The sequence below is a fragment of the Suricata suricatta genome, chromosome 13 (genome assembly GCF_006229205.1).
Source record: "Suricata suricatta isolate VVHF042 chromosome 13, meerkat_22Aug2017_6uvM2_HiC, whole genome shotgun sequence".
Classification (NCBI taxonomy): Eukaryota; Metazoa; Chordata; class Mammalia; order Carnivora; family Herpestidae; genus Suricata; species Suricata suricatta.
Window position 1 is genome coordinate 13,816,544 of NC_043712.1, and position 17,998 is coordinate 13,834,541.

Sequence of the window (17,998 nt, forward strand, 5' to 3'; positions counted from 1 at the left end):
CATCAGGATGCAAGCAGCTTGGGAGAGCAGTTCTGTTAAGACAAACTGTATAATATTTTGATAATCTAGGATATTAGTTCTGTATTTTCTACCTTGATAGCCATAATTTGTGAGGAATCCTGGAGTTTGCATTTGAATGACTTCAGTTTACTTTAGTTCCGCTTCTTGATATGACCCAAGGAAGCACTAGGAGGTTTTGCGTGTTGAGAAGCCTGAAGTTATTAGGATAGGTTAACCTGACATGGGGCTCCTGGGTGGCTCCGTTGGTTAAGCATCTGACGACAGCTCTGGAGAGTAGGGTTCTGTGCTGGCAGCTGGGAGCCTGGGGCCTACTTAGGACTGTGTCTTAGAAGCCAAGTGACTTGTTGTGTAGGAGGAATATATAGAGAGAATTGGGTGGTTGGCTAGAATGTAATTATAATTAGGGCAGGGTACATAGGCTAGATTTTCTGGTTTTCGAAAATCAGAATTGTAGGGAAAATGTTCTGATGTGGTAGTTCAATTTTCAGTAGCAAATGTGTATGTAGAGGATCTTATTAAAGTTGATACTTATTTGAATACCTTTAAAAAAAAAAGTTTGGACTTCATCTCTGCTGGGATTGGGAATCCCATTTAGTGCCTTGAATCAAAAAAATTAAGATCTCTTCAAGAGAACTTGTAGTGACTGATTGATTGATTTCTCCATGATAAGGAACTTAAAATTTTAAACAGAAGATGATGTGACGATATGAAAAAAAAGGTGAAAAAAAATCTTTCATGATTCTCCAGAATGATAATATTTTGCTTTGCGTATTTCCCATCATTTGGTAATCCCACGCACACGTGAATTTATATTGTTCACGTTGGGTTTTGTGCCATTCTGTGGCCTTTCTTTGTTTTTGCCCAGTGTTACATCATAAATGGTTCCCATTCTTCCACACGGGCTTCCTAATTACTGTTTTCAGCTTATCGCCAGTCACAAAACCGTTACCGCGGTGATTATTAAAGCGGTCTCTGATTTGGAGCTTTAATAAACGTTGATGTTAATACGCTTTCTGCTGTTAAGCAGGCTTCTTAGGACAAAATCCTACTAGTGGAACCTTAGAAGACTTGGGAAGGAGCCATATTGCCTCCCTTTGCCTGGGATGCACATCAGTCATGGGGGCGGGCCCCCCTGTGTTAAACAAAGGCCTGCTCCTGGCCCCACGTCGGACTTAGCGGAGATGGGACCAAGGGCATGCGCTGGGGACTTTGGGGCAGGGAGAACAGTTCAGGACCAGGGCTGCCCAAGAGAGGTGACCATTGAACCGCATCTGACTGCTTCTGGAACCAGTCCAGGGTCAGCCCAGGTGCGCCTCGCAGGAGGCACCGGGGAGGACGCGCTGAGAATCCACAGTGCTGCCCTGGTGTGCAGGTGCTCCCGTGTCCTCCAGTGGGTGTAGGAATTCTTCCTTCGGCTGGGCCTGCCTGCCTTTGCAGCAGGATCAGTTCGAAAGTTCTGATGATGGCTGCTCTGGGCAGAGAGCCGTCCCTCTGAGGGAGCAGTTCCCGGGCCCCGGAAATGAAGTGCACCCTGGGAGGCGGCTGGGTGGGGAGGGGCTGGTGGAGCGTCCTAAGGCCTGGACACTAGGCACGGTCCCCACTGTGCTGCCCACACTCTGGGTAGCACTGGCCAGGTCTCCTGCTGTCCCTGCCCCTTGGTCATGTCCTTCTCCACAAGGTGTGAATGACGGTGCCGCCCCGCCCATGGCCCACTGAGGGTTCAAGTGTACAGTGCTCTCCAGATGTCATAGGGTGGCAGGCCACCTCAAACGGCGGCTAACTGGCTTTGCCTTCTTCTGTTTCCAGCGCGTCACTTCCCGATCTCTGTTCTGGGTCCTCTTCTCGCTTGGGTGGCTCCCGCAACCTCCAGACTCACTGCTCCAGTCCAGAACATGGCCCTCAGCTTGGCCTTGCCCTGCCTGATGCCCTCAAAGGGGCCCCACTGTCCTCACTGTCTAACCTTGCTGCCACCAGGGCCCTCCCTTGCGGCCTGGGCTCTGCCTACTGCCAGCTCAAGGCGTCCTGTGGCTCACTCCCCTGTGCCTTCGCATCCGCATCTGCCTGTCCCTGTGCCTGCCTCCGTCTCCCTCCTCCGGGCCAGCACCCCTCCCCTGCCACAGCCCCTGTGCTTCCCTCCCTTAGTCCCGATCACCTGGAAGGGAACCTGCCTGTTCACTTGTTGGGCAGGAGGGTCCCTCCAGAGAGGAGGCTGGGTGTGCTCACTGTGTCCCCGTGTCCCGCAGAGGGGATGCCCTGGAAGGTCCCAGTGAATGCTCGTGTGTGGCTCGTACTTCACTGTATTCTCTTTCAGTTCTTTCTCAAATGCCAATGACAGTTTATTTTCCTTCTCTTCTTTTGCATTTTGTAGATGGTGACAAGTGCCCCGTGCCCGTAGATAATTCCCGCGACCTGCTTGACCCCCCGCCGGCGGTGCCACCACAGTCAGGTGCAGAGCTGAAGGCTGGGTGACTGGCATGGCTGGGCTTGGCAGGAGGAAGGGTTAAGTTGAACGAAAGGGGGTCCCTGGTCACATTACAAGGGTGTTTGCCAGGATTTGGGGTTTCGCGTTCTCAGCATGTCTAGCTGGTGATCTCCTTCTCCGAGCCAGTCCATGTATTCCTAGGTGTCACCAACCTTAGCAACGTCACTGGTCCCTCTTGCCTTAAATGAAAGTGTGACCACCTTAGTCTGGCTGAAAGGCCCTCCAGCATCCAGCTGCAGGGGTCCCTCCAGCCCTATCGTCGTGCTGCCTGAGGAGGGGTTGCCATCCTGCACACGGGCCTGTGCTGTCCTCTCCCTGGGACTGTGCTCCCTCCTTCTCCAGACCAGCCTTGTCCCATTCTCTGCCAGTGCAAACTCTGCTCCTTCCCTGAGACTCATCCCCAATGCAGACTGGTTTGTGCGATGCCTTTCTGGAGGCCCCAGTCGGAGTGATTCATTTATTCTTTTGTTGATCTGAAGGTAAAAAGCACCAGGCTTCACCTCTATTTAATATAATTCTTGTTTCTTGTTCTGCCCAGCTCAATTGTTGCTTCTCCCGGGAAGCCTTTCCTGATCTCCTTTCCTGCACAGAGAATTGATTATTTTTCCCTCTGAGCTCCGGCTCTCCCTCAGCGTGCTGTCACACCTCCCGCACGGTGTCTGATTAGACCACGGGCTCCCGGAGTGCAGACGCTGGCCTGATTTGTCTGTGCAGATCAGGGGTCTCTGCAGACCGGGCGCCCGCGAAGTGTTGGTTGACTTGAATCGAGCTTGTCCGGTCAGATGAATAAGCTCGGTGTGGGGTGATCCGCAGACGGAGGCCTGAGGGCCAGGCCTCGCCCCCTGCACGGGGCCGAGTGGCACTGGGACCTGAGGGCCTCCCTTCGTCCTGCCGCCTGGCTTCAGCGTAGTTGAACGTGGGACACTGCCCCAAATAGATCTGACCTCTCTCCTCTCATGTTGTAGCTTCAGAGACTCCGCCGCTCTCTGGAAACGATACAGACTCCCTCTCCTGCAACAGCAGCGGTTCGGTCACCAGCACCCCGTGCCCATCCCACCTGGTCCCTGGCTACCGCCTGTGGGCCGACAAGAGCGGCTGCCATGTCCTGGGCCTGACTGGGGACTACGAGGCCCTGTGCCAGCAGATCGGCCAGGGCCAGAGGCTCCTTGCCGAGATGGCCCTTCAGATCCAAGAGGCTCCCCAGCCTGCAAGTCTGGAGCTGGGAACAAAGGTGAGCTGACCGATAGCAGGAGGCCACGAGGTGCTCACTGAGAGCAGCAGGTGCAGGGGCCCAGAGAGGGCGGGGGTGCAGGGGTTCTCAGCATGGCCCTCAGAAGAGGGTCCGGGAAACGTAGCCCTCAAAGGCTTGGAGGTCAGGCCCGCCCGCCTGGCTGTCCTATGGGGGTGGGGGACGGGGGGGTGCGCTTGTGGTGGCTTGTCCCCTGTGTTAGCGAGGTCTCCTCTCTGGGGTCACCCCTTCCTGCCTCATCCTTCCTGCCTCATCCTTCCGGAACCGTGCACACTGCACCGTTACCTTTGGTTGAGGACCAGGTGCTTGACATTTGTTACTCATTCACTTCCTTTAAGGCTGCAGTCGGATCCTCTTTTCCTCCCGCCTGGACCCCGACGGCCAAGCTTCCACAGATCACATTTTCTGGCCCCCGTTCTCAGTCTTTACTGAGCCCCCCTGCTTCCTGATACCTGATTTGCCTTTAGTTTTGTTTTGTTTTATTATATTGTGGGGCTCAATTCCGTATTTTATTTTTCACTAGGTAATAAGCTTCATGAAGGGGAGCAGGGATAGGATGTCTTTTGCTCATTATTGTAAATTTATCACCTCGCACAGGCCCTGGCGTGCAATGGGCGTGGTAAATGGGCGTTGAATGTAGTAGATATTAATAAGGTTATTGTTCTTTTCTGATCATAATCTTTATCATATGAAAGGTTAGAAACTATAGAAAAGTGTCAAACCATCACATGGCACTCTGCTTAAAATTTTGATATGTACACATAAGCACAAACACACAGTTTGAACTGACTCATAAAGTTTAGTAAAACAGACTCAGATTTCTATGAATTTCATAGTTTGTCTTTCAGTTCACATTGTAACACTTTTCCCATGCCGGTCAACGTTTTTCTAGAACCCGACTTTTACTGGCTGACCGAGAAGCCAACACGTGGATGTACCACCATGTATTTACTCTTTGACCTGTTTTTTCTTTTTGCTGCTGCTGTTGTTGTTGTTGTTGTTGTTTGACATTCAAAGTGTGGTGCACATCCTTTTAAACAGCTCTCTGGTCATTGGGGCTGACTTCCTGGAAGGGACATCATGCTCACAGGTTGTGAACCCATTAGAGCGCTTGTGGATCACTGGTGATATGTTATTTTCCAGGATTATCACTTGTATCCCCATTTACAAGTGAGAGTATCCTACCCACTACACTTGTGTCCACCGAGTGATTTGATATATAAGTGGTTTTCCACCAATTCGGTAGCTAAAAGGAGTGCGTCATTTTATTTTGTATTGATTTTATTACTTGTGAAGACAATGCCCCTTTGATTTATTTTCTTCTTCAAATTTATTGTCTTTTCCCTTCTCTGACTCCTGTTCTTTGCTTTCTTGTGCCCGTGCCACCCCCCAGGTAGGGCTGCCTCTGCCAGCAGAGGGTGAGGGAGACTTTGCAGGGCCCCGACTTTTGTCTGGCTGTGCGCACAGCCGTTTAGTAGGGGCGCGTGTCCATCGCCTTCCAGAGAGGCTCCGAGGTGCGTGGCTGTTGGATGGCCTCCCACGGGCCCTCTTCTTGGTCTGGTAAATACAGTTCAGGCAGCTGGTTATTAATCGTGGTTACTGATTGGGCTGGAATCACAACTGAAATTCTCTCACCGCCTGTAATCCACCGGTCTTTAAGGATAGTACATTGGTGTCGCCGGGCACCGGGCTCTTGCCCAGCATGTGGATACCAGCCCCGCGGTCCGGAGATTCACGCGGCCCGTTACAGCCGGCTTGTTCCTAATCCTTCTCAAGACTGCCTGTAACGGCCTTCTCATCCCTCACCTCCCCCACTGTGCAGGGCTCACACTCGGCGCCCCTGAACAGGTTCGTCGCCGGCGTGGGCACAGCCGAGCTGATCCTCGAAGAGGCTGCAAGGTTACTGACGCTCTTCTGGAGGGTCTCACTCCCCACCAAGGACCAGTGCTCACTCCAGGGGGAACAGGTAGGCGGGGACACACGGACTCCAAGGCTTATGGGGGCCACCGGGCCTTGCTCGTGGCTGACGTGCCCTCAGTATGGGGAATGGTCAGGGGGACGGGGAGGTGCCGTGTTTATCAAGAGGGACAGGCCAGGCGTGTTCCTGCCTGTGCCCCCAGCGCCCTGCTGGCCCGGCCTGTGCTCCAGACCTGACCACGTGCCCGCTGCTGGCGCATCTCTGTCGAGGGAAATCCCGTCTGCATTTTGTTCAGGCGGAGGAGGCTGAGGCTGAGGGACAGAGGCCCGTCCAGGGTGCAGAGCTGGTTTTGAAAGCGCCAGGATCGGAACCTAGAAGATACACTTTCACTGTATAGGCTTTAAGTTCGAGTTTGTCCCAGAGACAAGTTCATTTCCTTCCCTCTACAGCTCTTTCATTTTAGGTGCCTTTCTCTGGACCGTCTGATTCTTGTGATTGCTTCCGCATCACAGTTTAGCGGGTCTTGTTCCAGTCTGTTCTAACTACGTAGAAGCGTTTTTCCTTAACCAATGAAAATCACTTATCGTGAAACCACTGAAAGCTTGACTTTGCAGTAACTGGAACATGTCTGAGTTAAGAATGGTTGACCCACAACCACCCTCACCACAGACCCGGCGTCCGGTGGAGCAGACGCTCTCTGGGGTTTTGTCCATGGGAAGCGGGTCGGGCAGCCACTCTGGTCATGAGAGTAGCGTCCCTGGAAGGAAGGGCACGCGGATTAAGAGTTGGAACTTTGCTTGGTGGTCTGATAGATATGCGCTCCCTATGTTTATCTAACCTGTGAGTTTTTGCCAGAGGGCGGGCAGAAGGAAGTTTGCGTTCTGTGCCAGCGCTCACGTGGTCACTCCCACTCTGACGGCTCTCACTTCTGCCCGCCGTGCTCACCTCTGCCCGCCATGCTCACCTCTGCCCGCCACGCTCACCTCCGCCCGCCGTGCTCACCTCTGCCCGCCATGCCCACCTCTGCCTGCCATGCTTACATCTGCCCGCCATGCTCACCTCTGCCGGTCATGGTCACATCTGCCTGCCATGTTCATTTCTGCCCACCATCGTCACATCTGCCCACCATGGTCACATCTGTCCGCCATGGCAGACAAGCAGCCTGGAGGCGACTCTCTGCTCCGAAGGGTCTCATGAGCCTGCCTGGAGCCTTCTCTCTTAGGATCCTGGGGAGGATGTCTGGGGGCACTGAGCTTGGGGAAGTAGGTAACCAGTCACTTGGCAATTTGCCCACGTTTAGCTGGGGGAGGGGGAGGGAGAGGGCCCACTGGGCTCCAGACCCACATTGGCCTTTGTTTTTTGCTAACCCACCGAGCTCTTCCCATCTTAGGCCTGATGACCCAGATGCGCTGACTGCCTTCTTCTCACTTCTCAGGTCACAGCTTAAATGTTACCTCAAGGTCAGAGAGGGCTCCCTGATCACTCAGTTATCGCATCCTCTTCTCTTTCATCATAGCCCTGATTACAAACTATATATTTGTTGGCTTAAAGTCTGTTTCCCTTTCTTTTCCAGGAGGGGCTGTGGCTGTTTTCATACATTTGAATGAATAGTTTGTTTTTGCATTACCAAACTAGCACTTGCCGCTGTGATTTCTAAAGCACAGTGGATCTGAATGATCCACACACAGTAACGTCTGTTAAATAGACAGAATGTGGTTCTGTGTGTGTGTGTGTGTGTGTGTGTGTATAAAAATTATAAGCACGTTGATCTCTCCCATCGGCCAACTAATCCAGGGACTGGCCAGTGCTTGTGATGACTCACCCTTCTTCCCAGGCATTTCTCGTATAATTGATTACCCCCTCTGTAGCCTCATAGAATTGGAGAGCCGGAAGGAGGACCTTAGAGCCGCTGCAGCATGGTGGCTGGCACACACAGACTCCCTGCGGGGTGTTAAATTGCCTTGAGCCACTTTTCTGGCCCTGCCTGTGTTTCACACAGTGCCTTTTTCTTAGTGTGAAATGTGTGGAAAGCAGATCTCCAAGTTTTTGCCAGCAACCTCAGTGTGTTTTTTTTAAGACCTAAGGTTTTCTCTGTTATTAATTTGCCTTTTGCATTTAATATACCACCCTCTGCTGTCCCTAGAACTAGTCTGGAAAGTGTGTATCATACACATCTGCTTGTCTAAGAAAGTTGTGAGAAGAGATGCGAACATATACACATACTCGTTTAGAAAATTTCCGAAAAACTGGAAGGATGAGCGATCAGAACAGAACAGGCCGCTTGGAGGGGCGGGAAGGGAGAGGCCGGAGGGGCAGGTGTAGAACGTAGATTTCTCCCCCGAGTAGACCTTGTTTTGCAATTTGACACTGAAACTATGTCAACGCTTTAATTAAAAATAAATCAAAATGAGAATAAAAGCAATTTCTTAACATTCATAGCAAGATGAAACACGCCTCCCGTGGATAGCACTGAAGGCACTGCCCACACAGAGAGGAAACTTCAAGCCTAAAACACAGTAATTTGACGGCATCCCTAATGGAACTACTCTGAGGTCAAAAAGGACCTGCAAAAAAACATTATTAATAGTTTCCAGTGATAGTGTTAAAAATGATATTGGTTCTGATAGTTTAAGACTGTTATATTTCTACCGCAAGATGAAACAAATAGCTAATTTAGTTAAAGTTTTTACTGTCAGGGAGGGATATAAATTTTAAAAACCAAAGAAGTAACAATCCTGTTATCCGTGATTTGGAAATATTAGTATGAACTCATGGATTTCCTATTAAAAACTTTTCGGCTTTAAACACTCCCTTACCAGTGAGTACCTCTAAGCACCCAGTTGTGGTTTCTAAGTACCTTTCCCCACTTCACTCGCAGGAACTAGGACTCCTTGATTCTAGGTCTGGGGCAGGAAGTATACACCCTAAGCCCAGGACATCTTGTCATCCTAGGGAGAAAGAGGGGACAGAGGGAGTAAGACATGTCTGCGGCGGCTCTCAAACTACGGCCCCCAACACCAGCAGTGTGTGTCATCTGAGAACTTGGCGGGAAGGCAGTTTGGGGCCTCCCCCCAAGCCTCCTGACTGAATAAGAAAGTCTGCTCTAACACGCCTTCTCCGTAGCCCTGCGAACCACTGGACTTAAGATATCAGTCAAATAAAGACGCGGAGTTTATTTGGACACTGGTGAATCAGACCAGTTGTTCAGAAAAATGAAATTACGTTGCACTCGGGGAAATGGGTCTCCTGACACAGATGGTGACATTAAGGAATTTCTGTCATTATTTTAGATGTAGTGACGGTGTTGTGTTTTTCTTTTTATAGACGCTTCTTTCTAGACCTGTATACCAAAGTACTGTATGGCTGTGAACTATAATTAGCTCCTGGGATTGAGTTTAAAAATAGTTTTAGGGTGCAGATGGACAGGGACGCAGGCGAAACGGTTGGCCGTGAGTTGATAATCACTGAAGCTGGGTGGGTGCCTGGCAGTTCATTATCCCATTCTAGGACTTGTGTGAATGTTTAAGAATTTTCATTACAAAGAAGAAAAAACAACTAAAAAAGCTAGCGCAGGGAGTCAGGCCGAATACTCCTGAGTAAGTCGGTGGCCCGCTGGGTGGGGCGGGTCCCAGCCCCAAGCTGGGCTCTGTGGCCCTCAGGAGCAGTTGCTCTTTTGAGCTCTGCCAGGTGTCGGGCACTCCACTCTACACTCAGCACCTCCTTTCATCCCTTCTGGGAGCCTCCAGAGGTAGGGATGATGATTATTGCCATTTTCCAGAAGGAGGAACTGAAACTTCTCGCTTTGTCATCCTCACAGCTGGAGGTGACCGAGCCGGGTCTCCTAGCCGTGTTGTGTTGTGTTTACTGAGGTGCATTCATCCTGTAAAACTGAGGATTTTAGTTCAGAGGAGCGGCAGGCAGACACAATTAAAATTCCTTGTTTTAAGGGCTGGGTAGAATTTGTACAAGGTATGGGGCACCTGCATGGCTCAGTTGATTGAGCATCCGACCCTTGATTTCGGCTCAGGTCGTGATCCCAGGGTCATGGGATTGAGCCCCGTTTCGGCTCCGCACTGAGCCTCTGCCCCTCTCCCCTGCTTGCTCTCTCTCTAAAATAAATAGGGTGTTTTGGGAGAGCAGGTGAAAATTAACCCACCAGTTGGCAAAGGGTCTCACAGCACCTACTGTGTGCCAGGGGCCGGTGGTCAGAGGGCAGAATCGAGTCTTGGGAGAGGCAGCAAACTAGATGACCAGTGACAGTTCAGCATGCAGCGGGCAGTGCTGTGGGAAGCACTGGGCATAGTGGGTGCCCGAAGGAGCAGTAACCAACCTAGACTCCTGGCCGGGAGGAGTCTCAAGGAGCACTTCCTGGAGGAGGTGTTGCCCAAGCTGACTTTTGAAAAAGGACTAGAGGTTAGCCAGGCAGGGGCAAGGAGATGAATCATTGTCGTCAGCTGTATCTCCTTCGCCTCTCACTCTAGATGGACGGGTCAGGCGTCACCCAGGTTGTGTGGCCTAGGAAGCCATGGCCTGAACACAAATCTTTGTGGGCTCTTAGCATGAGGAAGAGAATCAGAGAAAAGCGAAGGTTCAATTGAGGATCTGCTGTGGAGGAAGTGTCGCCATCCGTGCAGCTGACACAATCGGTTAATCTTGAAAGTAGGTTAACGCAGGGAATCGAGAGACGATTCGTACCTTAAACACTGTCGTTTAGCAGAAAAGAGTTCAGCGCACATTCATTTGGCATTCTTTTGATGTAGGGCCAGGGCCTTTCCTTTGAATATGGGTCTACTCATTAGGGTCCCACATCTCCCTCCTTTCATAAACTACATCCATAATGTATGTCTGTCACTTCCAGTTTCTGTTTCTCTAAGATGAAGAAGAAAACGTAGACTCTTGTACAGCAACTCGAATATAGAATTCTTCCAGACTCGATCCTCCCACGTCTTCCGGGGTTGACCCCTCCCCGACACCTAATTTGCCAGAAACATGGTTTTTAGTGACTTGCCTTTATCACGTCTTTGCTGAGGCATTTGTTTTCATCGTTCTGTTTTCCTGCTCGTATTTCATGGGATTACTAATAACTAAACCCTGTAGCCGGCCGTGAGTGCCACTGCCTCAGACAAGCTGGGGAACAAAGTGAAGCGGTTCCCTGTAAGCCGACCGCCCACCACCCGCCCGGTCCGGAGCAGACGTGTTTCACGGGAGCAGAGGGTCACCTCTGCCGGGGTGCCTGGTGGGGGCTTGTGAGAAAGGGGTGTCCTCGCCTCTGAGCCAGCTCCCTGGAGCCGGGTGGGGAGGGCCCGTGGGGTGCGCATATTTCGCGGGGGGCCTGGGGACTCTGGCTTTGCCCCCCGTCCGCTCCCCCACCCCCGACCCCTGCTCTGAAAAGCGAAAACTGTCCACAGGATTAAACTCTCCTGATGATACATTCGTTTTTGTGTATCGTCAAAACATGTTTTTTATAAGTTTTTGTAAAAAACAACAGAACCTCTCACTCAATTCCGATGCATTTAAAAAATGAAGAGTAAAGCTTCTCAATCACACCTCTCAGAGATGCATCACCATTGATCATTCTGACGTTGTCTCTCTGCCGCGTCTCCTAGCCCTCCCCATGTACACATCTGTGGACATAGATACACGTACGCACGCTTACGAAACAGGGACACCTGATATGCTATAGCTGCTCTGGGCTCTTTCTTGTCACGAATTGTGATCATCTTTCAACGTCACTGAGTAGAGTCCTACGACATCATGTTTAGTGGCCACAGAGCTGTGCCGTTGTCCAGGAGCCCCGTGGTGTATTAACCCAGACCGCTGATGCGTCGAAGCAGGCTGTCCACTGGCCCCTACTGTGAGCAGCTCGGAGCCGAACATTCTGGGGCGTGAGCTTCCTGTGCTCAGGTGCTTCTGTGTTGGGCCAGATGCTGGATTGCAGGCCGAGCGTGTTTTGCAGTTTGGTAACTCTTACCGGGGCGTTCCAGCTGGGTCGCGAGAGTGCCGGCCCCACACCCTGGCTGTCCCTGGACTTGGCCTACCTGGACCGGCAGAAAGTGGCTTCTGGCTTTCATTCCAGTATCATCGTTAGGAAGGCCGAGCATCTTTCTGTATATGTTTTAATTCTTCCCTGTGGGATGTGACGTTTTGTACTCTTCATCCATTTCTCTAACCCCTTCTCTCTGGAGACCGGAGACATGAAGGCAGAGCTCACCAGACTGCACAGAAGGCTGTTTGAACAGGAGAAGAAGCTGCAGAAGTCCGCGGAGCTCTTGCAGCGGAGCCAGCGCCAGGAAAAAGTCATCTTTGATCAGTGTGAGTGAGCGCTGGGTCGGGGGTGGGGGGAGGGGTGGGCCGCACGTCTGGCCACTTTGTGCCTCTGAGGCCTGAACGCCTGGTCCTGGACACTCGCTGTGGAGCCCAGATCATTTGTCCTCAGGCCTTATTTATTGGTTTCCTTTCATATCTCCATCTTTCTCACCCACACAGACAAGTAAGTTCACTTAACAAACTGCAGTGGTGAGACCACGTGGTGCCAGGGACAATCATCCCATTGGGGACACAGGTGTGTGGGGCAGGGTGTTAGGGAACCCTGAGAGAGGAGTGGGGGAGGGTGTCTTTCTGTCCTGGAAGGTGGGCCTCTTGGACAGAGGGACGCCCGAGCGGAGCCTACCAGAAGGAATAGGTGCTGGTCAGAGGGAGAGGGGCCGAGGGGCAGGTGCCGGTCAGAGGGAGGGGGGCCTGAGGGGCAGGTGCCAGTCAGAGGGAGGGGGCCCGAGGGGCAGGTGCCAGTCAGAGGGAGAGGGACCCGAGGAGCAGATGCCAGTCAGAGGGAGAGGGGCTGAGGGGCAGGTGCTGGTCAGAAGGAGAGGGGCTGAGGGGCAAGGAAGCAGGGTTCTCGTGTGGGAAACCTGCAGCAGTTATGTGGCTGGAGCAGGACTGTGGGGGGCAGGTAGAGGCTGGGGGGCGCTGGGACCAGGAAGGTCGTGAAGGCCTACGGGGGACAGGCCCAGGGCAGCTGGCATGCAGGGTAGGGCGGGGACTGTCGCTGTGCATGCAGGGGAGGTCCTGGAGGGCCAGGAGGAGGCCTTGGTCGCACCACGGAGGCAGAGGAGGGGAGGGATTTGAGAAATGCTTCTCAAGGTGGTCCAGGAACTCAGGCTCGGAGGGGCTGACATCTGTGACATCTGTCCTCGTTCTGCTCCAGGGGCTTCAGAAACCATGGGAAGCACAGCCCTGTCCCGGGTAGGAGCCTGCAGCACGTGCACCCCACGTGTTTGCAGAGGGGCCGTGTCCTGGCCGGCCTCTCGGTCTGCCTGTCACCCTCCCTGTTCTAGGAGGGCCGCCGACTGCGGACCTTTCCTCTGAGGGATCAGCCTGCCCCATGCTGCTCGCTCATCAAAGGCAGCATTTCTGCAGCATTTCTGGGAAGCACGGGATGCAGGCTGCTGTGGGGAGGGGTTCTTGAGAACTTAGCTACCCCCCCAGGGGCCTTCTGAACACGGACCCCTGAGACCGGCAGAGTGCGAACAGCAGAAGAAAGGAGCACGGTGGAGGAGCGAGCGCTGACGTCCCGCTCATGCCGCCATGCCAGGCTCTGGCCCGGAGGGGGACGCGCGGGCCAGCACGGAGCTCTGGCCTGGAGGGGACACATGCAGGCTAGGTGCCAGGCAGGATGCTGAGTACATCCCCAGCAGCCTCAGCGGTCCAGGCTCTGCGCTGACTGGGCCTTGTGTGGGAGGTTGAGAAGGGGTAGGGACGGGACAGTGGCAGGTGGCCTGGCGAGTGAGAGCCGAGTATTCAGGAACACAGGACACGCGTGGGGATTTGCTCTGAGAGACCGCGTGGAAGAGACAAAGAGGGAACCGGGTCCCGGGGGCCTTGGACGGACTTGAGAGTGGGCAGCAGGGGCTGTTGGGGTCCGTCGTGTCTTAGAAGGTCCTTGTGGCTGAGCGTGGAGGGGCCAGGAGGCGGAGATCTCTGTGGGGGCTGTGGCAGTCCCCCTCTCCCCATGACAGCAGGGCTGGGGCAGGACTGCGGAGGGGAGGGGCTGGTGGGCAGACAGTAAGGAGCTAGCCCTGGCCGAGTGGAGGCTGTCATGGGAGTCACATCACTCAGAGCCCTGGCGGGGCCAGTGGGGGACAATACTGGTCGTGGCCCGTGTGAGGCGGCTGTGGAGCACTGGGGTCCGACCCCCAGGACAAGTCCGGGACAGTTAGGGCTCTGCACTAGCATCTCCTTGGCAGCCCCGAAGGGCCACGGGGCACATGAAAGCCCCACTTGCTGCAGAGGAAATTTTGGAAGCGAGCAGTAGGTTCAAAGGTGTAAGTTACTGTGGTAGATCCAGAGGACAGAACCCAGCCTCTGGGTCGCACCTCAGTGACATGCAGCCGTTAATGGGCACTGCCCTGGTCACCTGGACTAAATGACTCCCTGAGCTTCTGAGTCCTCGTCTCTAACTGGAGACAGTAATTCCAAAGGAGTCAGATTGTCCAGGCAAGCCTGGGTTCTAATCACAACTTTGTAAAAAGTACGTCAGTTTTCTTATCTGTAAAACGGGATGGTAACAGTACCTAAACTTTATCATACTCTGTTCGGGAGCAGAGCAGCTAGTCAGTGAACACCAGTTCTCTGCCTCTTTTTCCCTGTCAGTTCGGATGGAATTGTGTGTGTACAGGTGGCAAACCATTAATAGAAAACCCACAAATGTCTCATACCACCTCCCCCCGCTAAAATGGTATCACCCATCTCCTTATCTCTGGGGCCTGGCCCGGATCGGGGATCAGCTCAGAGCTGGATGAGGGGTTGCCCAAGGTCGCACAGCTGGTGGCTGACCCTGGCCGGGCTTTGCACCTCACCCCGTTAAGTCAGACCCTTGGACATTTCCCAAGCCCTGCCAGCCTCACAGGTCTGCTTCTGGCTCCAAGTTGGTGTGGTGCCCCCTCCCCCTGCATGGTGACCAGGAGAGCAAGGGCCCAGGGCTGGTCTCTGCCAGGGCCAAGCTGAACACATCTCCCAGAGCGCGCAGGGCAAGGAAGGAGTGTCACCGTGAAGCCCACGGACCCTGCCGTTCCCTTGTGTGACCCGGAGCCCCCATGTCACTATTAGCCTCTGACTCGGGAAGGCCTCCTGCACAGGATCAGGGGATTCCCTGAGGTCACAGTTCACGAGTGCAACAGCGAGGTTGGTGTCTTTTTGGCAGCACTCTGGTGACGTGGGGAGAGTCCTGTGCTGGGTCGGACGGTCTTGGGTTCGAGTCACAGCTCGGCCTGGGCAAGCCTGGGTTTGGACAAGCTCTGTCTTCTCAGGCTTCTCATTGTGGCAGGGACTTCTGGGCTCTGGAAGGTGAGCGGTGCCGCTCAGGTGTGAGGCCCCTTCCGACTGGGGGCAGGTGGGCCTCAGCTTGTCACTGGGAGCGTGGCACTTTGGTGCTCTGGTACCTTTCCATATGATGTGTGACCTGCACACCTGGGATGCCTCATCTTTTCTGGGTCACCGGCCCCTGTGCCACTCTCAGGAGAGGTGTGAATTCTCTCCAGAAAAATCCAGATAGACACGGTGTGCGCATACTTCCCAGGAGTCTGGGACCCCACCTAAAGCAGGACCCTGGACCCGGCTTAAGGGGTGTGCGGCCTGGGGCCGGGGGAGGGCACCTCTGAAACAGATGCTGGCCAGGTAAAAGCGAAGCCCACGCCGCTGTCCCCTCCCCCACCCCCCAGTGTCACAGAGCGCAAAGGTCACAGCCTTTGTTACTCCCACGTGGACATTCTTCTTCGAGGCAAGAAATCAGTGTTTGCCCAAGGCCACCACTTGGCTCCTCTTCTGAAGGAGGCGCTGGGGAATCAGGCCGTGTCTGCATTGATGGGAATCTGTTTCATCCTTGAGCACCTTTGGCCAAAGCCCCAATTCTAGAAGCCTTGATTCTGTCTTCTCTGGGGAACCAACGGATTCCGTGACTCTCACCAAGGCCCCGGACAAAGCCAGAGATCTCTTCAGTGGTGGCCTTCCCACTGCAGCCGCTATTTGTGCCAGACAGGAAGTGGATCGTGGGAGGACTCGGCCTTGCCCTGCACTTGGCCGCACCCCTCCTCCCATGGGTCCTGACACACGATCTGCCGGCACGCTGCTGGGCGCGTCCACTCGGCGGGGCCTCTGGTCCTTCTGCCCGCTAACGGGAGCGTGAGGAGAAGCTCATGCTTCCCCCGGCTGACCGGAAGCCCGCCCCTAGGGTACAAGCTGACTTTGCAGACCTACCTGTGACCCTTGCCTTGGGCCTTGGCATGTGGGCTTTCTTGGAGTCGGGCTCACCCCCTGCCCAGAGAGACTGCACTGTGTGGGAGCTAGTCAGCTACAGGCCCTCCCTGCCCTGCACCAGTGCCCCCCAGACCCACAGAGGGGAGGCCCTGGGGTGCCTTGCGGAGCCTGGGCTTTTGTCACCTGAAGCATGGGCCGTCTTGTGTGAGCTTATGTTCTGGCGTGAACATGAGGAGGGGTCTTTGGTCCTCTGTGGAGTCTGTGGTCTTGGGGAGGGTGATGGCCTTCCACACCCCTCCCTGGTCTGGATCTGCAGGCTCGTGCACGTGTCCCTCTGGCCTGTTTGAGGCTCGGGGCCTCCTCCTCACAGCCGGCTCTTACAGTCTCTTCCTGGGCACCTGCGTCTAACGATCCCATTCTCTCTTTCTCCTCAGTGGTCGTGACCCACAAAGTCCTTCGGAAGGCCAGAGGAAACCTGGAGGTAATGCCCCTTGGAGTTCTGTTCCCGAAAGCCCATTTGGGGTGTGGGTGTGGGGCGTGGGTGCAGGGCAGGAAACGACTTTGGAACAATGAAGTTGAAGGTGACCCTCAACGTCATCCATAATTCTATTCTTTGGCCAGCAGCACAGAAAACTGTCACTTTACTGTGGCACAACTTCCGTGGTGGCTCTCACTAGGAAGTGTGTGTGCTATTTTCCCGAGGGAGGAATCAGCAAACAGAGCCTGGCACATAGTAGGCGTTCGGTAAACGTTTCCTGAATGAACGAATACAGTATGATCCCATTGCCATTTGGTTCTCTAAATATTTATTGATCAAACAGCGTGTCTTCTAAAGTAGTTTCAGAATAACAATTTCGCCTTTAACTCTGCCAGGGATCGTAACTTCAGACACTCTTCCCCTGGGCCTAAAATCCTCCTCTTCTCTCTCCCCTTTCCTAGCTCAGGCCCGGGGGTGCCCACCACCCAGGAGCGTCCAGTCCCAGCCGGCCGGGCTCCTGAGGAGAACGTGCAGCCAATAAAGCCTGTGGTTCCCGCCGAGCTCACGCCGTGTCTTTGCCGCACTTGTGGTTTCTGTTTGTCAAGGGGAAAAAGGACTGTCCGGCTGAAGGAAATCTGTTTCTCCCGTTATGTCTTCTGCCCTAAAGCCGGGTGGGGGGCTGTCGTCGGCAGTGCTGGGAGGCCCAGGAATGAGGCTTTCACAGGCCTCGAGCTTCCGGGCACCGGGCCTCTCGCCCCGGGCTGCAGCCGGATGGTGGCGCACAGTGGCGGGCCTCATGCCCACGTCGGACCTGCTGAACACTCGGCCAGCCCCGCGGTGTGAAGATCCTCAGTGAAGGATTCGGTTCAGCTGCTTCGTGTCGGGCCCGAGCCCAGGCCCGAGCCCCCACAGCGGACACGGGACAGGCCAGCGTCTCGCAGCAGCGCTGCCCTCAGGTCACTTAGGTGTCCAGAGGGGAACGACCATGCGGCGTGGCCAGGGCATTGGGATACATGGTCACGTCCTAGAGCTGTCCCGTGAGGTGGGGCCGCTCCCAACATAGAGGAGATCCCAAAGTGAGGCCTTGTCATTGCAGCGTCCCCAAGGTGACGGTGATCTTTCCATTCCGCCGTCCACAGCACTGCCTTGGGCGTTTGCTACAATCTTGTCATTGACCTTCATGTTGAGCCTTTGCCTTTGCCCTGAGCTTCATGGTGTCCCTGAGAAATCAACAGGTAGGGCTGAGCCCCCTTTGCAGAAGAAGCCCCCCGGACTGCTGGGGGGCCCTGACCAGTTCTGCTGGCTGCTCAGCCACACCCTTGCTGCCTCACAGCCCCACCCCCACCTCTGTGCCACTGGATGGGCATCCGCTGGGCACCGGGGGGCAGTGTTCTGAGTCCTGAACCCTTCTCCCTCCGTGCCGTTCTGGCCATCATTCTCGGGACTTTAGCGTCTGTTTGGGTGACAGTTTGCTTTTCCCCTGCAGTTACTCGTTCTGACACTTTGCCCTTGAACCATGGCCTCCTGCCCTTCGCTTGCTCACTGCCTTGTCCCTCCTCTCCTCTGATCTCTTGGAGGTCCTAACCTCCCATCCCTCTG

The 17,998-nt window shown here is 54.2% G+C and overlaps 1 protein-coding gene across 5 annotated transcripts in view; it reads left to right on the forward strand.

Moving 5' to 3' along the window:
- Positions 1-16,964, forward strand: part of CDK5RAP2 (CDK5 regulatory subunit associated protein 2) — a 167,532-nt gene extending 150,568 nt beyond the window's left edge. For all 5 annotated transcript variants that reach the window (XM_029919480.1, XM_029919482.1, XM_029919484.1 and 2 more), the window contains 6 exons: positions 2,390-2,467; positions 3,469-3,734; positions 5,575-5,718; positions 11,856-11,982; positions 16,356-16,402; positions 16,861-16,964. In XM_029919480.1, the coding sequence (XP_029775340.1) occupies positions 2,390-2,467; positions 3,469-3,734; positions 5,575-5,718; positions 11,856-11,982; positions 16,356-16,402; positions 16,861-16,920 (722 nt within the window). In that variant the 3' untranslated portion in view covers positions 16,921-16,964. The remainder of the gene's footprint in view (positions 1-2,389; positions 2,468-3,468; positions 3,735-5,574; positions 5,719-11,855; positions 11,983-16,355; positions 16,403-16,860) is intronic.
- Positions 16,965-17,998: the final 1,034 nt, after the last annotated feature.